We start from the raw sequence: 24309 nt of genomic DNA on the forward strand, positions 1-24309 counted from the left end.
AAAAAAAAAAAAAGTCAGAAGGGTGGAGGAGAAGCGTCAGCTACTCAGACCAGAGATAAAAGGCCTCCATGAGTGACAAGGAAGCAAGACATCTTCCCCACTCCTCCAGACAGGAGACATCAGGGCAGGACCTGAACCCATCTCAGCATCCTCTCTCCAGCCACCAAGGAGCCCCCAGCCCCTGCCCTCCTGGTTTCTGGCCTCTATTCTGTCCCTCATCCATGTCTCTAAGGTCTTAGTCTCTGTCTAAGATGCTCTGTCTCTGACCTATAATTTCTGGGTCTCTCGCAGCCTCCTTAACCCTCACTTTCTCTCTACATCTGCCAGAATCCGACCCCCAGCCCTCAGAATGTTCCTCCTGCTGATGGCGCTTCAGATCTTGGCTGTAGGTAAGACAGCAGTGGGGCCTGGACTCTGAGAAGAGATGGGGAAGGGTCCTGGGGACCCGATGTGCTCACAGATGACCCGATGAGAAGGGGCAGGGAGTCGTTTGGGGATCATGGCTGAGGAGCACGCTGGAGGGGGCGCCTAAGTTCTAAGTTGTGGAGGTATTAGGAGGTTGCAGGGTCCAGGGGGTTGTAGGAGACGGGGAGAAATAAAAGAGGAATTGAGAAAAACTATCAGGTCTTGACTGGGTCTTATTAGAAAGGACAGCAGGACACTTCTTGATTGTGTTAGGGAAGAACTGAGACAGGAAAGACAACGTGTTGCCAGAAATGATGGTGGGAAGGATGATGGGAGGGTGAGCTCTCGGCAGGGAGGGTGGGTGTGGGGAGAGATAGTGGATCCTGGGGGGGTCACATTGAGTGAGAAGTTTGGGGAAGGAACAGGGAGCTCCCTGAAGGTGTTGGAGGATTCCTGGGTGGAATTGTGCTGTATTGTGAAAAGTGATGACAGAAAGTATTCATGGAGAAGCAGAGTCAATCATAGTAGCTGTATCAGGACCCTGGAGGAGGTGGCCCTGGGATCCAATAATAGATACTATGGAGGTGCCTGGGGATGGGGGGTGTCAGAAAACTCCCTGGTTATGTTGGGACAATAATGGGGGCAGTGTTGGGCATATCTCCTATAGGGTGGGGTAGATAAAGGTGGGGGGGTTTAAGGATTAGGCAGAAAAGGGGGGATTTGTGGATTCCAGATGTCCTAGAGAGTTGGGGGTAGATGGAGAGCATCTGTTCATCTGCTTTCCCCACTCCACCTCACCCTTGCCTCCTCCTAGCCATGGCACAGAACCAAGGGGACAAGATAATTGGTGGTTCCAGATGCATCCGGAACTCCCAACCATGGCAGGCGGTCCTGCTGGCAGGTCCCCACCGTAGTTTTCTCTGTGGAGGGTCCCTGCTGTCTGACGAATGGGTCATCACTGCTGCTCACTGCGCCCGTCCGTGAGTGAACCCCTCTTTGTTCTTCTGCCAAGTGCATTCCAGAGTCCAGCCCTGTGTGGAACCCAGCCCAAGTGCTGGACCCTGGTTTGGGGTCTAGATAAGAGCTTAGAACAACAGACCCGGCTCAGAACGTGGAATCCAGCCATAAATCTTGAACTCAGTTTAGGTTCTAAAAGCAGGTCAACCGTTTAGAACCCACACACAAGCTTAGAGTCCCACACGGAACCTAGAATCTAACACATAACCTGAGATCCATCCAGGGGCCCAGCTCTACATAGAGACTAAGATTAGGAGTCTGTTCCAGAGTCGTGGTTGAATTCTGCACACAGTCCACCTCCAGAAGCTCAGGACGCCCCTCAGAACCCTGCCTGGAATCTAGAGTCAGGTTCAGAACCCACAGTCCAGCCCTAAATCCAGAAACCTGCTCACAGCTCAGAGCATAAGATAGAGACAGAACCTGAAGCTTGCTCTAGATCCAACATTTAATCCAGAGTCTAGTCTACAGCTCCTCTCTGAGCAGCCTAGAGCCCAGACCCCAACCCACCACCTACATCCCAGAATGGGGGCCACAATCCAAAGCCTCATATTGAACCCAGAGCCCTTCTCAGATTCTAGACTGAAACCTGGACCTCAGACCCCAGACCAGAAGTCAAAGTCCAGATGAAAGCTCACCCAGTGCCCATAAACCAGATGTAATGTCATAAACGGAAGTTCAGCGTAGAACCTAGGGCCCAGACTCTAGAATGGGAACCAACATCTGGAACCTGGGACCTGGAGCTCCGTCTAGAGCCCAGAGCCTGGCCTGAGGTCAAGGGCTCAGACCAGAGTCTAGAACCAAGAGCCCAGACTATCACCTGTAATTTGATCTAAGACAGAACCCAACCTAGAATCAAGAATGCAGACCAGCGTTTAGAGCCCCGAGCCCAGCTGGAGCACAGAGCTCAAACCGTTGTCTACAACCCAGGTCATCAACTAGAGCTTGATCAAGAACCCAGAACTCAACCTGGAAACTGGAGCTCACACCAGTATCTAGAAAGTGTGCTATCGTCCAGATTCAATCTAGAACCCAGCTCCCGGCTTAGAGTCCAAAGTTCCGGATGAGTCCAAAGGCCAGGCTAGAACTGGAATGGAGCCTCCCTGAAGCAATGGAGTAACTGGAACGAATACTCCAGAATATCAGTTCTGACCTAGAGCCACAGCCCACAGTCTCACTTAGAACTCAGAGTATTGATCCAGGTGCAGACCCTAGGACAGAACCAAGACCGCTCAACCACCACCTGATACCCAAGGGGGAAGGCAAAGTGCAGCCCACAAGGGGAAGGGGAGAATGGTAAGATCGGGTCCAGAGAGAAAGCCGAGGCTGGGGGAGAGTGTACAGGATGCCAGGAGGCACTCAGCCTGCAGTTAGAGGGAGGGTTAGACATCACCAGGGAAGGGAGCATCGCTGGAGGGTGGGGAGAGGCCTCCAGGTCAGATCCTGAGCAGCGCTACTCTTGGGGGTCACGGGCCAGGAACCTTCGAGTTGCCCTGGGAAAGCACAACCTGAGGATTTGGGAGGTAACACAGCAGGTGCTGCGTGTGGTCCGCCAGGTGCCACACCCCCAGTACAACCCCTGGACCATCGCAAACGACCTGATGCTGCTGCAGCTGGAGCAGCCCGCTCGGCTGTGGAGGGCAGTGAGGCCCATCGCCGTGGCCAGCTCCTGTGCCAGCGCAGGGACTCCCTGCCTTGTGTCGGGCTGGGGCACGACATCCAGTCCCAATGGTGAGAGTCCTGCGTCAGGAAAGAGGGGCGGGAGCCTGCGTCCTGGGTCTGAGGGGGGAGGGGCCGGGGCCTGGATCCTGGGTCTGAGGGAGGAAGGGCTGGGGGCCTGGATCCTGGGTCTGAGGGAGGAGGGGCCTGGGGACCTGGAACCCTGGGTCTGAGGGGGGAGGGGCCGGGGGCCTGGACTCCTGGGTCTGAGGGGGGAGGGGCCGGGGGCCTGGATCCTGGGTCTGAGGGGGGAGGGGCCGGGGCCTGGATCCTGGGTCTGAGGGAGGAGGGGCCGGGGCCTGGATCCTGGGTCTGAGGGAGGAAGGGCTGGGGGCCTGGATCCTGGGGCTGAGGGAGGAGGGGCCTGGGGACCTGGAACCCTGGGTCTGAGGGGGGAGGGGCTAGGGGTCTGGACTCCTGGGTCTGAGGGAGGAGGGGCTGGGGGCCTGGATCCTGGGTCTGAGGGGGGAGGGGCCGGGGCCTGGATCCTGGGTCTGAGGGAGGAGGGGCCGGGGGCCTGGATCCTGGGTCTGAGGGAAGAGGGGCCGGGGGCCTGGATCCTGGGTCTGAGGGAAGAGGGGCTGGGGGCCTGGATCCTGGGGCTGAGGAGGAGGGGCCGGGGGCCTGGATCCTGGGTCTGAGGGGGAGGGGCTCAGGCCCTGACTCCTGGGGCTTGGTGGAGGGTCGACTCCGTCGTAACCCCTCAGTGCCCCTGCAGCCAGGTTCCCCAAGTTTCTGCAATGCGTGAACATCAACATCTCCTCGGATCGGGATTGTCAGTGGGCCTATCCTGGAGCCATCACCGCTGGCATGGTCTGCGCAGGGGTCCCCCAAGGTGGGAAGAACTCTTGTCAGGTGAGGCCCAGGGAGAGCATGGGCAGGGGGATTGCTTGGGGCAGGGACTTAGGTACAAAAGGACCGCAGGAACATGACGATCAGGGGAGTCCCCCCCCCAACTCCACACACACAGAGAACGAGAGAGGTTGTAATAGCCGGGCTTCCTCCACGCCATTCGCCCTTGGGTACCGGACCTCAGTTTCCTCATCTGTCCCCTGGGGGTAGCAGGTCTTAGTCGGTGGAATGAGATGAGCTAGTCCATGGAGAGAGCACAGAGCTCTGATGACCACTGTCATTGCCATCATCACATACTGGTACCTGGAAAGCCGGGCTCAGGTCCTCTAGAGGTCTTAATCCATCCCTGAGCAATGGCTCCAGAGACACAGGATGTGGAAACACACACATAGTTTTCTAGAGACAGAGCTAAGATGAAGAGGGGCCCAAGGGACAGAGACAGAGTGGGAACCAGTGACCCCAACACCCAGGGGCTGAGATCTCCAGAGCCCCTGCCCAGGGGTCTCAGCCCACCCCCATCCCATCTTTGCCTCTCGGGTTCTCCATGCCCACGGCTCTGGTCATCTGTCTGTGGATGTCTCCATCTCTGTCTCTCCCCCTCCCCCTCAGGGTGACTCCGGGGGACCCCTGGTGTGCAGAGGAGAGCTCCAGGGCCTCGTGTCCTGGGGGATGGAGAACTGTGCCCAGCCTGATTACCCCAGCGTCTATACCAACCTGTGCAAGTACCAAACCTGGATCCAGGAGACCATACAGAGCAGATCTTAGCTGGTGTTACAGAATATCACCTGCCCACATGCTCCCCAAGACCCTGCTCTTCTTTCCCAGAGCAGTTCCTTCAGGGGTTCTCTCTGCACCCCACCACATCCCCGTCATTATTCAAGGTGCCCCTGAGACACACAGAGCAGGAGTGTGAAGGCAAAGGCACTGCACTGGCACCATATTCCGAAGAAGACAATTTTCAAAACTCTTGGTGTCTGTAAAAACCAGGGAAATACTACTAATAAAACTTTAACAATCCTAAATTCCATTCTCCATTCATTTAATTCACCCAACAGATATGCACACACAGGTCCAATCGTGCCCAGCCAGAAGCCATGTTCCAAAGCGCATGGTGTCCCCTGGGGGTCTGCCCCCTCACCATCCACTGTACTTGGTGCGGTAGAAGGAAGCGCCCCAGCCTTGCGCTGCGACCCTGAGCAGGGACCGCTGAGGTCCCGGACTGGGAGGGCAAAGACCTAGCTTGTTTCCTGGAAAACACTATGGAAGTGAAGAGATCCTCGTTTCCCTAATCAGATCTCAGGTGAGGAGAGTTGAGTTAATCACACTCAGGTCCTGAGAGCTCTGCTCTCGTTTTATTTATTTCCATTTGTCATCCCTGGCTCTGGTTCCCCTCCCTCCCCAAAGGCATCAACACAGATGGCCTTGAATACCCTGCATCCTTGGAACACATGCATTGTCACATTGTGTTGCTTCTAATTTACACAAAATCATTGTGTTATGAATCTCATTCTCTTTCTTATTTTCATTCAAGAATGATTATTTATCGGACACCTACTGTATGCAAGGCATTGGTCTATTTACTGGGTACCTCCTATGCGCCAGGCATGGTTCTAGGTACTGGAAGTAGGGCTGCGAACGAGCCAGATAATCTAAATGTTTCTCGTCACAGAGCTTGCATTCTAGCAGGAGGTCACAGACGAGAAACAGTAAACATAATTTAAAAGCAAAGTAGAGGGCTTCCCTGGTGGCGCAGTGGTTGAGAGTCCACCTGCCGACGCAGAGGACACGGGTTCGTGCCCCGGTCCGGGAAGATCCCACATGAAAGATTGCTGGGGTGAATATAGCCAATATTTTATAAAACTATACATGGAGCCTAACCTTTAAAAATTGTGAATCACTATATTGTATACCTGGAAATTATATAATATTTTACAGCAACTATACTTCAATTAAGAAAAAGAAAAAAGAGGGGAAAACACGATGGCTGGGGGGACTTCCCTGGTGGCACAGTGGTTAAAAATCTGCCTGCCAATGCAGGGGACATGGGTTCGATGCCTGATCCGGGAAGATCCTACATGCCGCAGAGCAACGAAGCCCCAGGGCCACAACTACTGAGGCTGTGCTCTAGAGCCACGGTCTACAACTATCGAAGCCCACATGCCTAGAGCCCGTGCTCCGCAGAGAAGCCACCGCAATGAGAAGCCCGCACACCGCAACGAAGAGTAGCCCCTGCTCGCCGCCACAACTAGAGAGAGCCCGGGCGCAGCAACAAAGACCCAATGCAGCATTAAAAAAACAAAAAGAAGATTGCTGGGAAGTGGAGACTGCACCTTCTGTCATGGTGATACAGACACACCTTGGCTCTCATGTGTGGTAACCACCCAAGCTCTGCGGAGGCAAGGATTTGAAAGCAGCTGTGTACTTGAGTAGCTCTGAGCCCCCAGAGAGATGAAGACACGGACCACCCTATAATTCTTGGCCTGCATCCTACTATAAAGCTAAGTAAAAATAGTTTAAAGTAATCTTTAATCTGATTTCCAACTCATATTCCCAGCTGTGATGGTTACGTACCCTATTTTATTGCTTCTTAGATGCACATCCGTTTCCCGTTTTTACAACCTCCGTAAGCGGGAGGCATCTTATAATTAGCTGAGTGTTATGTCTTAGCATTACGCCCTAATTTCATCGATGGCCCCTTTTTCTTTCTCAGTGGTATACAAAGTGATAGTGCCAATACTACTGAGGCATTTTAGATTGATGCAATAGGGTGTGAAGGCAGGTGGGTGTGGGTGAGGAGTCAGGTTTCAGTATTAAACAGGCGACCTTATTCCACCAAAGGTGGTGTGACGTTATTTCACACCAAAATACTGTGCTAACAGCCTGTCCATGTTGCTGTCTGCCCATCTGGTTTATTACTGCTCACTGCCACGGTGTTGGTGTTTTCTCAACCTGTGTTGTCCAAGATGGTAGCCACTAGCCACATGTGGTCATTTAATTTTTAAAGTAAAATTATCTAGATTGAATGTGCATTACAATTGCATTCCTCGGTCGCACGCGCCACATTTCTGATGCTCTATAACCGTATGTGGCTGGTGGCTGCCGTATTGGACAGCACAGATAAATAGAATTCCATCATTGCGGAGAGTTCTGTTGGACAGGCCTGCTTGAGTCTATACTCTTGCTCCTAGTGTGGTCCAGGGGACAGCAGTACCAGAATTATCTGGGGCTTATTAGAAGTCAGAGTCTTGGACCCCACCCCAGACCAACTGAACCGGAATCTGCATTTTAACAAGACCCCCAGGGGTCTCAATGCTTATTAGAGTTTGAGAAGTACCACTCCGTGGTGTACATCCACCATGTTTAATGACCCAGTCCGCCAGTGATGGACACCTAGTTTCCTTCTACTACCCAAGCAATACTGCACTGACTATTTGGGGGCAGGCCCCTTATATAACTAGAGAAGACTTCTCTGGAATATCACAGAAGCAGGACCACTGGGCCAAAAGCCTTACTTTTAATCAATTCCACCAAGTACTGGCAAGTTTTTGCCCGGATAAGAAAGATTCATATCTCTCCACACCCTCAAAAATGCCTGTCGTTCATTCATTCATTCAGCAAATATTTACTGAATCCTATTATGTGCCAGTTACTGCTCTAGGAACAAGGCAGGTAATATTGTTGCCCTCGGGGAACTCACTTCTGGAGGTGAGGCAAACAAGGGACAAGTAAATGAGTAAAACATGAAATATTGGGAATTCCCTGGCAGTCCAGTGGTTAGGACCCAGCACTTTCACTGCCATGGCCCAGGTTCGATCCCTGGTCAGGGAACTGAGATCCTGCAAGCCTCATGGCACTGCCAAAAAAACCATTAAATATTACAGACGGGAGCAAGTGCTTTGGAGAAAAATAAAGCAGAGTAAGCAGATAGAGAATGTCAGAGGAAGGTTATAATTTTAAGTGGGTTATGCAGTGGGTGTTAACTCCGCAGGGCTATGTTGTCCAAACCCTGCATATTACAAAAAGTAGTTAGGCCATTGCCTGGCATCTGGGAGAGAACCTCTAAGCCTTTGTAATATTCTGCCTAATAACAGTGTCTTTCTTTACCTGGGGGCCTTGGGCCATGCCAGATAGTCTATCCTAACGGGATGATTTGTGATGGAGGTCTCGGGGCATATTTGACCTGAGAAGGAGCTGGAGACGAAGGCCAGCCATGCAGGCAGGCAGCCATGTGCCTACGTGACTGACCCCCAATAAAAAACATAGACAACCAAGGCTCAGGTGGACTTTCCTGGTGGGCAATCCTCCGTACGTGTTGTCACACATTGTTGCTGGGCAAAGTAAGTGCTGTCTATACGACTCCTCTGGGAGAGGTCAGCTGGAAGCTCGTGCCTGGTCTCTCCTGGACTTGGCCCCATGTGTCTTTTTATTTTGCTGTGATAAACCAAAATCATGAGTGCAGGAGTTTTCCGAGTTCTGTGAGTCCTTCTAGTAATTCCCTGAACCCATCTCAGGGATCTCCAACTACAATGGTCAAGGAAGTCTTCATGGAGAGGATGACAAGAATGGAAGAAACCAGGCAGACGTCTGGTTTGGAAGAGGGGTCCGGGGGTGGGAATTGAAGTACGGAAGTTCTGAGATGGGATTGTGCCTGACATGAGAGGGGCAGGAGAAGAGGAAGCGGTGGGTGACGTCAGAGGACTACTGGGGCCAGACGGTCTGGGGCCTTGTTGGAAACCTGACTTTCACTCTGAGGGAGGTGGGAGGCACTGTGGGCTTTCCAGAAGAGGCGTGGCCTGCCCTGACTTACATTTTATAATAAAAGTTCACTCTGGCTGCTGTGTGTAAACAGTGTAGGCGGACAAGGACAAAAACAGGGAGACCAGATAAGAAGCTTGCATAATCCAGATGAGAGATGATGGCGGCTGGGAGGGGCCAGGGCGGCGAGGATGGAAGATGTTGAGAAATGGTCCGATTCTGGATCTATCTTGAAGGCAGCGCCGGCAGGGGTCGGTAACACAATGGATGTGTGGTGTGTGAGAAAAGGAATTCAAGGGCGAGACTGAGGTTTGGGCTGAGGAATGAAAGGACGACGAAACTATTTACTGAGACGATCAAGACTGTAGGAGGAGCCCATGTGGAACATGAGAGGGGTGAAGGACAAGAGTTTGGTTTTGAACATGAATCTATTGAGTAGGCAGTGGGATGTCAAGTTGAGCGTTTAAGAGCAAGGTCTGGCTGGAGACATAACATTTGGGAGTCATCAGCATGTAGATGGTATTTAAAGCCACAGGAGCAGATGAGATCACTGAGGGAGTGAGCATAGACAGAGCAAAGAAGAGGGTCAAATGCTCCAGCATGTAGAGATTGGGGACGTGAGTAGAAAACAACACCAGTCATGAAAGAGAAGCAGTCAGTGAGTTATGAGGAAGACCAGGAGAAATGTAGCGTCTCAGAAGCCGAGAAAAGACTTTGAAAGACCAGAGAGTGAACCACTTGTTAAATGCTGCTGGTATCTCAAGTAAGATGAACCCCAAAGAGCTAGCCACTGGGTTCAGCGCCATGGATCTTATTGGCGCCCCTAAAAGAGGCGCAGTCGGTGGAGCAGTGGGGGTGGAAGCCTGCATGGAGTGGGCTCAAGAGAACAGGAGGAGAGGACTGCCAGACAGGACGTGCAGCCAACATTTTGGAGTATTGCAGTCAAAGGGAGCAAAACGGGTCAGGGGCTGAAGGAGAGCACAGAGGTGGAGAGAAGGTTTTTAAAAAATTCTGTTCACGGAACATGGGAGACATTGTAGCATGTGTGTATGTTAATGGAGAAGAGGAAAATTGATGATGCAGGCAAGGGAGCAGAGGACTGCTGGCTGGAACAGTGTCCTCGAGGAGGTGAGAGGGGATGGGGTACCTCGCACAAGTGGAGGTGTCTTTCTTAGACGGAGGTGAAGATTGTTCACCTATAGAAATGGAAGGGGGGCGGAGCATGTGAGCACAGATGCAGGTAGATGGCAAGTCTGACCTTTCTAGCGTTTGTTATTCTGATGGGTGAAAAGTGGTATTTCGTTGATGTGTGAGAAAGATGATGACTGGGACCAACATCCTTAATAACATGGATCCAGCTCTAAAGAAGAAGTCACCTCAGTGTGTCAATTTCTTGTGCATCTGTTTCTCCAAAAGACCAAGTCTGATTTCTCCCCAGGCGTCTCTCTTTCTACCTCTTACATCGTCTTGCCTTTGTCTCTCCCTGCATTTCCTCTGCTCTCTCCCATCCACCTTGTTTTTCTGTCTCTGTGTATTTATCCCTTTGGGTCTTTCTTAGTCTCCCCATCCCTTCACATCTGCATCAGGGCCTCTGCTCTGGGCATGGGTGTAGGGCCAACTTTCTCATCCCAGCCAGCAATTCCAACCAGAACTTCCAGTTCCTGCTTGACAAAGAACCTCATTTTGAAGCCAAGCTATAGGGTGGGGGCCCCCGGGAACCTCAGGCTGCCTCCATCTCCAGCTTTACTTATTTAACAAGCGTGTTTGTGGCCTTTGGTTCGTGTCAAACTCTCCTCTAAGCGTCTTCAGATATTAACTCATTTAACCCTGCTCTGTGAGGCAGGTGCTGTGGTTAGTGTCATTTTACGGAGGCACAGAGTGGCCATGTCACTTGAACTCAGCTCTGAACCACTAGGAACACTGTCTCTTTTTCTAGTCCTTTTTCTTTCTTGCTCTAGCCCTTCTCTCTGAGGGCGACAGACCCTGGTCTATGTGACAGTACCCCTGGATTTGGTCTAACTGGCATGTGACTTTCAGCTACTCACTGAACTCCGTGGGCTCCAGTTGCCTTATTGATCAAGTGAGGGGGTAGAGTACCCCCAACTCGTGGTGGGTCCATGACCTCACTTCAACAAGAGTCAGCCAATCATTAGCCCTACTGTCAGTGTTGACCGGGTACTCACCCCTCCACAAATACCAAAGACAGCCACCCCACTGCAAGTTCCAGCCGTTCCCAAGGGAGAAAGACTTTTTCTGGAAGTGTAGACCTAGGCCACAAAGGAGCACAGGTTCCCCGACTTCCCACACAAACCTGTCACCTCACTTAACCCACATCCTCCCTCCTGCCACTCAGCCTGAACCCAACTCAACTCAGAAAGAGTGAACTCGGTCCCTACTCTGGGTCCAGTCCTGGGAAGTGGGGTAATTCCAAGGTGGGGAAGGACAGTGGCCTTTCTGTCCCCTTGAGAGGCACTCACAGCTATGACCCAGCACACTCCTACCAAAACCCTACCCTGACGCAGATACTGGACCTCACATCTAGCGCTCATTAACAATGTCAACGCACAATACCAACTCAACTGTATTTCAACACCTCCCCACCCAAATACTCAATCTTGGCCTCCTCTCCAGCCCCAACCCAGCTGGACTCTGTCAACAACATTATCCCCAGATCCCTCCCATCTACAGCTTAATTCTACCCCCAAAACCAACTCCAACCCCATCCTCATCCCAGGTCCATTCTCTTCCCCAAACTCACCTGCATTCCCAGTGTAGTCGTCAGAGCCCCTCCCCCCACACCAACCACCATCTTAAACCCGACCACAGACTTTTCTTCCTAGTGTAGGGAAAAACTGTGAAAGACTTTCAGATGGACCCAACAGATGTCATCAATGGAAAACGAGGTGAGTTATCTGATTCTATGGGGTCTCAGCTTCTTTTTTTTTTTTTTTTTTTTTTTTTGCCGTACACGGGCCTCTCACTGTTGTGGCCTCTCCCGTTGCGGAGCACAGTCTCCGGACGCGCAGGCTCAGCGGCCATGGCTCACGGGACCAGCCGCTCCACGGCATGTGGGATCTTCCCGGACCGGGGCATGAACCCGCGTTCCCTACATCGGCAGGCGGACTCTCAACCACTGCGCCACCAGGGAAGCCCTCAGCTTCTTTTACTGTCTTTGAGCAACTTTACAACTCTGTAAGTGATAACTAGTGGATCGTAGTGCCAATAATTCTCGTCCATAACCGTGCACATGAGTTTTGTCAGGTGGAAGTACAGTTCTCTCCCCTCCATATAGAATAAGCCAGTTTCGCATCTATTGGTGAATTCATGTTAGCGCTTCTTATCGCCCGCGCACCGCAGTGAAGAGTAGCCCCCGCTCACCGCAACTAGAGAAAGCCCGCACGCAGCAACAAAGACCCAGGGCAGCCAAAAATAAATTAATTAATTAAAAAAAAAAAAGAAGGGCCTTGTGCTCATGATAAGGTGCTACCAACGAATTCAGTTCCCTCCATCGGAGGATTAAGAAGTCTCTCAGTCAATGAATAAACTTAAAAAAAATAGAACCTACTTCAGAGGGTTCTTGGGAGGATTGAGTTAGTATGTGAGAGCGCTCCCTAAGGAGAATGCCCGGTGAACGCTTACTAAGTGGTTGCTCTCATTAGTATTACTGTTGTTCTTATTATTGATGTCATTGTTATGCTTCCTCCAAGGCCCCAGTGCCAGAGCAAGACACCTTGGGTGGCAGCTGTGTATTTGAGAGAATGAGAGGTAACCGCCCAAATCCTTCCCGTGGAACAGAAAATAAGGACATAGCTGAGACGGAGATTCTGACTGCCAACAAGACCTTAAGTCAAGAAGGCCAGCCAGGTGGCAGGCTTCTCAGACCACCCTCCTCCCTGCCATCTCCAGGGACTTTGCAGCCACACGTCCTCTCCTCCCTGTTTTTGCCCAGGGGAGTTTTAACATCCTGAGCAGGAAGGAATTTGGAGGCTGGTGGAGGGAGAGAGGAGGTGAAAAGACTGGGGAAGAGAACAAAGCAGAGAGAGGAGAGTCAAAGAGAACACGATACTTCCTGTCTTTGGTCCAGCAGATAAAGCCCTTTCATGCCATTTCCCCAAGGCCCCGGTTGGGGAAATGTCAGCTCCCCATTTTACAGAAGTGTAGACCTAGACTAAGGAAAATCCGCCGGTGAGTTGAATCCATCCAGGCTGATGGAGACACATTCCTGTATCTCTCTTCTGAGACCCTCTTCAGGGGCAGCCCCCTCAAGTCTGGAAGGAGGGCCCAGACCGTGCTGAACCACTGCCTTGTTTAAGGGACGAGGCTGGACTTACCAGGCAAATGGGAACAATACGCGTATAAGCCCGCAGTTCCATTCTAACAAATTCAATGCTAAGATGAAAGAAGCAGACAGGCTGTGAGAGGGTTGAAGAGGCCAGAGACCCAGGTCAGGTTTTTTGGAGGAAGGGATAAGGAAGGATAATGTAGCCATCCCACAGAAATAGGACGGAGTCCGCCCTCCAAGAATTGGTTCAGATGTCATGATTCGTGATGCCCCACATGGGGACTTCCCTGGCGGTCCAGTGGTTAGGACTCCATGCTTTCACTGCAGGGGGGGTACAGGTGTGATCCCTGATCAGGGAATCAAGATCTCACATGCTGCACGGTGTGCGCCCCCCCGGCCCCCCCCAAAAGAAACAAACAATCAAACAAAACGATGCCACACCTGCAGCAAAGGGTCCTTTCTGCCCCTGTGGGGTGACCACCATTGGCACTGTGAGTGGGGGTCTAGATGGGACCACCACCTTGTCCACTGAAAAAAAACGCACAACCTAAAAGGTGGGAATTATGTTTTATTCAGCAGACATGCTGAGGACTTAAGCCCGGGAGACGGCCTCTCAGAGAGCTCTGAGGGACGGCTTCAAAGATAAGGGAAGAACCAGGATATACACTGGAGCGTTAGCAACAAAAGCCAGACAGTCGGGAACGTCAAGAGATTACCGTGCATTAAAGAAAGTCAACAAACAAGCACCTCCAGTTAGTGAATTTCATGCTTTTCTAGTATGGGAAGATGCAGAGCCTGGGCTCATTGAAATCACTCCTTTGCTGTGCACCTCAGCTATGCAGGGCCAGTAGCCCGTTTCTCTCCATCCTGAATCCCGGCAGGGCGCACGGTCCTCGGTGGCCGAAGTGGCTGTCGATGGCTCGACGGCTGCAGCGTCCTTTGTTTACTGGTACGGCAGGTGACACTTTTTGTCCACGGCCTCCGAGGTCTTTCTCATCTTGCCGTCTGGCTCACTGGCCCCGCGGCCAGGCATTTTGAGCTGTGCCGCCTGCTGCTCTATTTGCTGAGACCTAAGGAGACTCCGTGGTAGATTTAACAGACCTAAGTCAGAAGTTTCCATAGTTGGTGTTCAGGAACGGGGTATGGGGCCCTCCTTCAAGGGGCCCTGGGTTGTGCGTCTCCAGCCGGGACCTTTGTGCCTCTCTCCTGCCCTGAGGTCGGAAGGTGGGACTCTGAGTTCCAACCCCTCCAATCAATTGGTTGGTTCCCCTAGCAGCCAGCCCCCGTTTCCTCCCCCATCCTGTCACTTCATTAATATAAACTCAAATAGGGTTACTGGGATTTATTATGAAAAGCAAAAGAAGCTCATCTTTCCCCTACCACTTGGGGAATTCCAAGAGTTGGGTTTCTTTTAATAAATTAATTTATTTTATTTTTGGCTGTGTTGGATCTTCGTTGCTACGCGCGGGCTTTCTCTAGTTGCGGTGAGCGGGGGCGGGCTTCTCACTGCGGTGGCTTCTCTTGTTGTGGAGCACGGACTCTAGGCACGCAGGCTTCAGTAGTTGTGGCACGTGGGCTCAGTAGTTGTGGCGCACGGGCTTAGTGTCTCCGCGGCATGTGAGATCTTCCCAGATCAGGGATCGAACCCGCGTCCCCTGCATCGGCAGGCAGACTCTCAACCACTGCGCCACCAGGGAAGCCCCCCCAAGAGTTTTTAAAAGCTCTGTGACCAGGGCAGGTTGGTGGGGCAGATGGTGAGGTGGGTTTATACTGTCCAGGAGGCTGTTGGATGCACAGGAAGGAAGCTGGGAAGACACCTGAGAACCAACCTGCCCCAGATGACAGGTGAAACTGTCAGGTGTATACAATCAGTGCAGAGGACAAGGCTTAGGACAGAGCCCTGGGAACACCCTTGTTTGTGCAGACACCAATGGAGGGGAAAAAAAAAAAAGGCCTATTAATGAAGGAGGCTGGGAAGGAGAGTCAGGAGAAGGAGGAAAACCACAAATGCATGGTGTCCCAGAAGGAAACCCAGAGAAGGGGGGCCGGCCATGTTGAGTGCTGCCCAAAGGTTGAGTAGGACGGGGACAGGCAGGTGACTGTTGGATTGTTCAACATGGAAGTCTCTGGAGACCCAAAAAGACTGTGGCTATGGGGTGCAAGCAGTGAGTAGATCTCCAGGGAGAAGTGTTGCTGGGAAGGATGGTAGGAAAACAAGGCAGTAACTGAGGGGCGTGTGGACTGTGGGTTGCGATTCAACTCTGTGGCCCCGGCATCTCCCAGCAGATTATCAGGCCCACACAGCACAATGTTTGCAGAGTGAATGAATGAATGAATGAGACAGAAATAGAGTGAGAGAGAGGTGTAAAGGTAAACTGAAGACTACAGAGAAAAAGATTCTGTCATCCAAGTCAGCTTTGAAAATTCCTCCTTTTTTTTTTTTTCTGCAGTACGCAGGCCTCTCACTGTTGTGGCCTCTCCCGTTGCGGAGCACAGGCTCTGGACATGCAGGCTCAGCGGCCATGGCTCATGGGCCCAGCCACTCCGCGGCATGTGGGATCTTCCCGGACCGGGACACGAACCCGCGTCCCCTGCATCGGCAGGCGGACTCTCAACCACTGCACCACCAGGGAAGTCTCCCACCCATTTTTTGTTGCCTTGTTCGAGGACCCCAAGAGGAAGTGGTAGGTAGACATTTAGCTTCCTCCCAGCCCCACTTTTTAAAAAATTTATTTTATTTATTTATTTTTGTCTGCGTTGGGTCTTCTTCGCTGCGCGCGGGCTTTCTCTAGTTGCGGTGAGCGGGGGCTACTCTTGGTTACGGTGCACAGGCTTCTCATTGCGGTGGCTTCTCTTGTTGTGGAGCACGGGCTCTAGGTGCGTGGGCTTCAGTAGTTGTGGCACGTGGGCTCAGTAGTTGTGGCTCGCGGGCTCTAGAGCACAGACTCAGTAGCTGTGGCTCACGGGCTTAGTTGCTCGGCGGCATGTGGGATCTTCCCGGACCAGGGCTTGAACCCGTGTCCCCTGCATTGGCAGGCGGATTCTTAACCACTGCGCCACCAGGGAAGCCCTCAGTTAGTCATTCTTTTGCTCATTCACATATTTGGATAATGATTAACAATACAAGTTCTGGAGCCAGTCTGCCTCAGTTCAAACTCCAGTTCTGCCTCTTACCAGCTGTGTGACTTTGGGCAAGCAGCTCCACCAAGCTGTGTCTCGGTTTCCACACCTATGATGGTATCCATGCCCTGAGACATCACCCCACGTGTTGGGATGCCTGAGTTGTCTTTAGGGAATGGGCTTCATGGTGAGCTTATGATGACGCCCAAGAGGAAAGCATGAGACACAGGGACTTGAGCGCTCCAGGGGCTCCCTGGATGAGGTGGCAAAGCTGCTCAGAGCTTTTTCGGAGAGCAGGAGGTCTGTCCTCTCTGAGTCTCCAGCTACAAAAAGGGATTGACTTTATCCAGAAGCCACAAGCCGCAAGTCTGTGTGTCAAAAGAGAACCGCTAAGCAGTCATTCCCCACCCCCACTCCCTGCCGCCCCGGGCAATCACTAGCCTGCTTTCTGTCTCCACCGATTGGCCTTTTCCGGATATTTCATATAAATGGGATCATACGGTTTGTGGGCCTTTATGACGGGCTTCTTTCACTCCGCACAGTGTTTTCAAGGTCCGTCCACGTGTAGCACACATCAGTACTTTGTTCCTTTTGTAGCTGAATAATACTCCATAGCATGGACAGACCGCCTTTTATTTGTCCCTTCATCATCTGATGCACATCAGTTTAACGGGTATGGGGTCTCCTTTGGGGGTGACGAACATGTTCTGGAATTAGTCGGTGGTGATGGTAGCATAACACCGTGAGTGCAGTGGAATTCACGGCGTTGTAGACTTTAAAATGGTTCGAAGGCTGGATTTTATGTTATATAAATTTTACTTCCAAAAAAAAATAAAAAGATAAGAGGAGAAAGAGAGGGATTCTGTCCTGAGTCTCTTTCACTCTCCCTCTCTCTGTTTCCTGTCCCCTGTCTCTCTTTCTCAGTGGACGGCCCTATGCAAACAACTTTCATGGAGTTAGATAAATCGACCTCCTAAGACCTGTGCTCTGAATTTAAAAACATCAATTAGAACCAAGCTTCCTTGGATCCCAGTTTGGAAACTCCTCTGTCTCCCCTATTTTGTTTTTGGCTTTTTATTTTGCGGTACACAGGCCTCTCACTGTTGTGGCCTCTCCCGTTGCGGAGCACAGGCTCCGGACGCGCAGGCTCAGCGGCCATGGCTCACGGGCCCAGCCGCTCCGCGGCATGTGGGATCTTCCCGGACCGGGGCACGAACCCACGCCCCCTGCATCAGCAGGCGGACTCTCAACCACTGCACCACCAGGGAAGCCCTGTCTCCCCTCTTTTGAAACCTCTTCCCTCTCCTCCTCTTCTGTCTCAGGCTCTCTCTGCCCTTGGTTTCCTTGACTCTCTCACTTCCACTCTGTTGCCCCTTCCATGAAACGCTCAGGGAGGAGTCCAGGTATCTACCTGCCCCACTCTCCCTGAGGCTTCATTACAGGAGTCGGGGAAGATCCCAGATCACCTTGCGTCATTGGCTTCAGGGCTGTTGGCTAGTTTGCAGAGGAGGGGAGAAGGAGAGGGCCTGGGTCTTCCCTCCAGAGCCATACTGGGGCCCCCGCCCCCCTCCATTTAACTGTAAATCTCACTAATTGTCATTAGCCAAGAAGAGTTTCTACCTGATTAGAGGGTGTCCCGCCCCATGTCTACCTTGTCTCCTTCCCTCAACCCGTAAATCGCATGAGCTGGGACAGAGTTAAAAGCTGTATCAGCTGCTGGTCTGGGACAGACAGACGGAAGGAAGAAGACAGGTGGTGCAGCATGACAGGTGGCTGAGAGGCCAGGTGAACAGCAGGAGAGTTGCCTGATAGGGTGGCTGGCAGATGAAAAGGCAAGCAGGCAGGGGGCCAGACAGATAGCAGAGAGACCGACAGGCTGAGATTGCAACGGTCACATGGAGGAACCGGCAGGCGGAGAAGCAAGGTGAGCAGGGGGCGGGCCAACACCAGTGAGGGGGTAACGCTCGGGGGATGGGGACAGAGAGGAATGGGCCTGTGGACCATCCCCTCCTCGTGGAATTGCTGGTGGAAGGGGAGGAGAAAGGGAGGGTCCACTTGACAGGGAAAAGGAGGGTCCAGTTGCCATCTCTGAGATGCCTCGCCTTTTCCCCAGAACCTGGAAGTGGACCACCATGGTGTCCAGCACCTTTTTTCTCCTGTGTTTGATTGGTGAGTTCCCCAGAAGGCAAGGAACCCTCACGAGGATGCCTGGCGCTGAGGAGGGGAGGGAGGCTGGCTGACCCTATGCCTCCATTCACCTCCATCTCCAGGGGTCCTATGCACCTCGCTCTCCCTGTATCTTCCGATCCATCTCCCCTCTGTCTCTCCCTGTCACTATGTCTCTGTCCTTTCTCTCTCTGAATCTCTGTTTCGCTTATCTTTAAGCATCTCTTTCTCTTCCTCTTTGTGTCCTTTGGGTGTTTCACTGTGTCTTTATATATCACTGGGTCTGTGTCTCCCTGCCTGTGACTCTCTCTCTCTCTCTCTCTCTCCCTCTCGGTTTCTTTCTCTTGCCTCTTTCTTGTTCTTTCTGTATCTCTCTTTCTGTCTGGTCCACAGTCTCTAGGTTCCTGACTGTCTCTCTGGCCCATGCCACTGTCCTCAGGGCTCAGCCACGAGGGCACACAGAAGGTTTTTAAAGGCACGGAGCGTATCCCTCACTCTCAGCTTTGGCAGGTGGGGCTGTTTGAAGGTACACAGCTGCGCTGTGGGGGAGTCCTCATCGACCGCAGGTGGGTTCTCACAGCTGCTCGCTGCAGCAACAGGTAAGCCCCCCACTTGGGTCCCTGCCTACTCAGGGTGGGAAGGGAGGGTGATGGGGAGGGTAGTGCTGGGCGGAGGGGGCTCACAGGAGTAAGGAGATGGTCCTGCAACAAGAGGGTCTGAGGTTAGACAAGAAGTAGGACTTCTTCACAATGGGCCTGGGGTGGACCTGGGTGGGGATCGGTGGAGTGGAGGTCAGGGGAGAGCCCTGGAATCTGCCCACCCCCCCCAATGTTCCCTCATGTCCCCCTTCCTTCCCATAGGGTGTCATCAGTTCAGCATCTCCTGACCCAGTCTAGCTGGGGACCCACGTCTGACCCAAACTCTTTGCGCAGCTTCAGAGTTACATCTGGCGCCTCTCTGGGCCTCAGTGGTCCCATCTGTAAAATGAGGTCAGAGGTTACATCTGGCGCCTCTCTGGGCCTCAGTGGTCCCATCTGTAAAATGAGGTCAGAGGTTACATCCAGCGCCTCTCTGGGCCTCAGTTTTCCCATCTGTAAAATGAGGTCAGAGGTTACATCCGGCGCCTCTCTGGGCCTCAGTGGTCCCATCTGTAAAATGAGGTCAGAGGTTACATCCGGCGCCTCTCTGGGCCTCAGTGGTCCCATCTGTAAAATGAGGTCAGAGGTTACATCCGGCGCCTCTCTGGGCCTCAGTGGTCCCATCTGTAAAATGAGGTCAGAGGTTACATCCGGCGCCTCTCTGGGCCTCAGTGGTCCCATCTGTAAAATGAGGTCAGAGGTTACATCCGGCGCCTCTCTGGGCCTCAGTGGTCCCATCTGTAAAATGAGGTCAGAGGTTACATCCGGCGCCTCTCTGGGCCTCAGTGGTCCCATCTGTAAAATGAGGTCAGAGGTTACATCCGGCGCCTCTCTGGGCCTCAGTGGTCCCATCTGTAAAATGAGGTCAGAGGTTACATCCGGCGCCTCTCTGGGCCTCAGTTTTCCCATCTGTAAAATGAGGGGATTGGGATTTGTAGGTCTGATGCTCTCGATTGTTTTTCTTTTTCCAAAAGGGAAGTTTCAGACATGGAGAGACAGAGATATTTGGGGACAGGGAGGGACACCAGCAGGACAGAGTCCACTCATTATTCCCCCATTCGTTTAGTTGACGGTGTTGATGGCCCAGGCCACCCGCTGGGTGGTGGGAACAGGGCAGTGAATAGGACTAATGGATGTCCCTGCCCCCATGGCCATCACCAGCTAAGAGAATCAGAAAGTGACACACATGCGGTAGCATGGAGAGGAGCAACAGGACCAACACTAGAAATGGAAAGATGGCGATGGAAATAGAGACCAAGAGGTGGGAAGAGACAAAGAGAGTGAGAGCAAGGGAATGAACAACCATCAAGGTGCGGAGCAGCAGAGAGAGGCAGGCAGGTCTGGGAGCCCCAGGCCAGCCCACCCTGCCCCTGCTGAGCCTCTGTGACCCCCAGCAGGCACTGGCTGAGCCTGGGGGAACACAGCCTCAGTCAGATGGACTGGACCAAACAGATCCGGCACAGTGGCCTCTCCGTGACCCACCCTGGCTACCAGGCAGCCCTGCAGAACCAAGACAATGACCTCCGGCTTCTGCAACTGGGCATCCCTGTTCTTTGACCCGCAGCATCCGGCCCCTGCCCCTGCCCACGACCTGTGCAGTGGCTGGCACCAGGTGCCACATCTCGGGCTGGGGCACCACCAACCACACAAGGAGTAAGGGGGTGCTGGGGTCAGGGGTCACAATTGGCAAAAGTTTGCGGCAGAGGGTGAGAGGTCAGGAGTCATGCCATCTCAGAGGAAGGATGGGTAAAGTGTCACACATCAGGATTCATGCTTTAGGGTCTGAGATCATGGTGCGTAGGGGTCTTGGGAGTTAAAGAGGTTAAGTGGTTGCGTATGGAGTTAGGAGTCATGGGTCAGGGATGTGGTTAGAGGTCAGAGTGATGTTATCAGACTGGATGGAGCAAAAGACATATGTGGTCATATGGGGTCATGGGTCAGGTACTCTGATGTTACTCATTGTAGAGTTGAGGTCATGGGATCCAGATGTTGGCCACAATCCGAGGACGGAAATTGGGATTTGATCAAGGATCACTGGTCTGGGACTGGAAGCCACAGGGCTTGGTGTGTGGAGGTAGAGGTTAGGGGTCATGGAGTCTGGAGTCAAATAAACTAGGATCAGAGGTCACTTTGGAGGATTCCGAGCTGAGGTTGGAGGTTAAGGTGAAGACAAGGAACATGGGGCCAAGAGACAGAGAGAAGACATGAGGCCAAGCTGGGATCAAAGGGCAATAAGATTGAAGGTCAAAGGTCACAGTAGCTGGGATTGAAGGAGAAAGCCAGGTCTGGATTCACTGTATCTGAGTCGTAAGCTGAAGGTCAGGGAGATGGGGCCAATGAATTGAAATCAAGAGCTACTGTGTAATCAAGTCATAATCTGAAATTTAGAGCTTGGAAGATTGTAGTGGAGGTCATAGGGAGGGGGTGGGGTATAGACTTGTATTGGGTTTCCTTGAGAAGAGGGATGTGGCCTCTTTGGGGACATGAGGGAAGCTTTGGGGGATCCTGCAGCATCCCTCTTCCATCCCCAGACCAGTTGTCAGACCGACTCCAATGCCTTAACCTCTCTATCGTCTCTAACGCCACCTGCCGGGCAGCGTTCCCCGGGAGAATCACGGACAACATGGTGTGTGCTGGCGGCATCGCTGGGGAGGATGCCTGCCAGGTGAGCGACTGCAGGCAACATCCGGGACAGAAAGTAGGGGAGGGAGAATTGGGGAGGTGGGGAAGGGGGAGAAGGTAAGTCAGGGAAAGGAGATGGGGAGAGAGATAAGGTCAGAAAGAAGGGGCGGCACAGGATGCGGGAGGGAGAGCCAGGGAGTGGAGGACAGAGAGAGGGAGGGCAGAAACAGAGAAGGAAAGATGGGTGGGGCACAAAGGGACGGAGAGGAAGAGACAAAGACAGACGATGGGGGAGGGAAAGAGGCAGCCGGCATCTGGGGCTCAGGCAGGTAGCCGGCTGTCTCTCCAGTTCCGAGTCTTCCCCATACCATCCAGTTGGTGCTGGCCCAATTAAGAGCGAGAGATTCCAGGATGGAGGAGGAAAGGGGGCTGAAGGACTCTCTCACCCTGTAATTCTGCTACCTTATCCTCTCGGTCCTTCACAGAGGAGGCTGCCCCTCCCTACTGGCCAGGGCCCCAGCCACTGTCTTGGAGAGAACTCTTAAGGAGTCCCGTCCTCCTTCGCTGGGATTGGTCACTGGTGCCTGTGCTCTCTTCCCCCATTGGTCAGAGCCTACCCATTGTCCTTGAGGGAACGCTCTACCCAGCATAGAGCCCCGCCCTCCTTCCCTGGCGTTGGCCCCTAGGGACAGTGTGTTCTCTATTAGTCATTGCTGTTGTCCTCTGGGAACTTGTGTGTTCTTTTTTCTCTGCTGACGAGGCTTGGAGCCACGGTCCTCAAGGCCCAGGAATGGGTGAGGGGGCAGGAGACTGTGGAGAGGAAAACTGGAAGAGGATTTCTCCCATATTCAGATCATGCTCCTTCTCCTCTGCCTTCCAGAGTGACTCTGGGGGTCCCCTAGTATGCGGAGGAGTCCTTCAGGGTCTGGTGTCCTGGGGATCCGTGGAGCCTTGTGGGCAAGAAGGAATCCCAGGGGTCTACACCAATATTTGCAAATACGTGGACTGGATCTGGATGGTCATGAGGAACAACTGACCTGCTCCCTCCACCTTCATACCTCAGCTTGGGGGCCACTCTGACCCTCAGAGCGCCAATACCTCCTCCATCATCACCCCCAGCTCCCACTCTTCTTGGACTGGGGATCTTCCTCCTGGAACTCCAACTCCAGCCAGCCCTTCTAAGACCCATGGTTGGGGGAGGAGGGAGTATACAACTATCTGGGATAAATATAACTGGAGGAGGGGCTGTGTCTCTCTGTTTGATCCCCCTGCTGGTTGAGATTGGAGGGAGGGTTACCCATCAGTTGCCCTACCCACAGGTGTAGAAATAGAGATCAGAGAGGGTGAGGGTTTTCCCTCAGGGGCCACACAGGAATGGACTAGAGAAAGTTACTTATAACAGTAAAAAATTAAGGCCATTTTTCTCCATCTGCCGCAACAGGAACACTGCCTAGAGCTTATAAGCCGAAATGGGGGAGGGGTGTGTGTGGACAGGATTGTTGGCTGCAAAATACCAAATGAAAACTGCAAAATCAAAATCCACTACCATTTAATTGTGTCTATAAAACGTAACCTTCTTCCAACTAGCCAACTGCAACTTGGCTCAGCTGGAGTTGAGCATGTATTCTACTTAATGCGGGGTGCGGGTTTGCTTTAATACATCTGCGATGATGGAGGGTGGGGTGCAGCCTTGGAAAGCAAGAGGACCCAGCCTAGGTCTAAAAATAGTTCTGCCCACTATTCTGTCTTCACAGCCTCTCCAGGAGTTGGAAAGAGAGTTTTTTCTCCGCAATGAATGGAAGGGAAATTTGAGGTGGGAGAGGGTGAGGGGTGACTGTGGCAGCTATGGGAGCATTTGCTGAATGCCTATTGTACTTGGCTCTCCTGGAGTCATCATCCCAACCCCCTGAGGCAGGGCTGTCACCCCCATCTCACAGATGAAGAAACTGAGCCTCGCCGGGGTGGAGTCTCTCGTCCCACATCACTGTGGTAGGAAGAGGCAGTGCTGGGATCTGGGGCCAGGGCTGGCTGCTGTGAGAACCCAGGCCTACCCCGTAGTCCTTTTTTTTTTTTAAGTGCTACGTGGGCCTCTCACTTTTGTGGCCTCTCCCGTTGTGGAGCACAGGCTCCAGACGCTCCGCGGCACGTGGGATCTTCCCGGACCGGGGCACGAACCCGTGTGCCCTGCATCGGCAGGCGGACTCTCAACCACTGCGCCACCAGGGAAGCCCCTACCCCGTAGTCTTGCTTCACATGTCGTTAGGGGAGAGAGGAGGGTGAGACGGAGAACTAACTGATAACAAATAAGCTGGGAGAAGTAGGGATCGTCACTTGAGTTCTGCAGACGAGGAAATTGAGTTGGCTCGGATTTGGGAAGTCATCGGACCTACGTCACAGAGCAAGTAAATGCCACAGTGGGATTCTGGGGACCCTGGGTTCCTGGCAGCCTAAGAGGCTGGCAGAAGGGAGTGGAGGGAAGGGTCGGCAGAGAAGTAAAGCCCCAGAGGAGCTCTGGGGGTTGTGGTACCTGCCCAGGGCTGACTTCCCTTTCCTGGGCCTTGAATCCCACAGGCCCCAACCTGCCTTCCCCACCCTCCTGCCTGCCCCTTCGGCTGGCAGCAGCCCCACCTGTGTGATGTCCCAGTCCCCCCACCCCGCTCCTTGGAATGATGAAGGGAGGGGCCAGAAGGGGCCAGGGTCCCACTTGGACTTGGGCTGTGGGGAGGGAGGGGCTGG

General features: G+C 52.9%; 2 protein-coding genes across 2 annotated transcripts; both read left to right on the plus strand.

Moving 5' to 3' along the window:
• Positions 1-91: 91 nt before the first annotated feature.
• KLK14 (kallikrein related peptidase 14) lies at positions 92-4755 on the plus strand (the record flags this gene model as incomplete). Its single annotated transcript, XM_082676850.1, has 6 exons — positions 92-192; positions 328-389; positions 1220-1385; positions 2897-3150; positions 3857-3993; positions 4600-4755. The coding sequence occupies exons 2-6, from the start codon at positions 350-352 to the stop codon at positions 4753-4755; spliced, it is 753 nt and encodes a 250-aa protein (XP_082532976.1). The 5' UTR covers positions 92-192; positions 328-349.
• Positions 4756-18042: 13287 nt separating this feature from the next.
• KLK12 (kallikrein related peptidase 12) lies at positions 18043-22609 on the plus strand (the record flags this gene model as incomplete). Its single annotated transcript, XM_082676769.1, is given in 7 exon segments — positions 18043-18071; positions 18261-18316; positions 18753-18912; positions 20346-20500; positions 20503-20604; positions 21483-21616; positions 22454-22609. Coding segments are annotated over 7 exon segments (792 nt in total).
• Positions 22610-24309: the final 1700 nt, after the last annotated feature.

This window comes from Grampus griseus (assembly GCF_964374135.1).
Source record: "Grampus griseus genome assembly, chromosome: 19".
NCBI classification, from domain to species: Eukaryota; Metazoa; Chordata; class Mammalia; order Artiodactyla; family Delphinidae; genus Grampus; species Grampus griseus.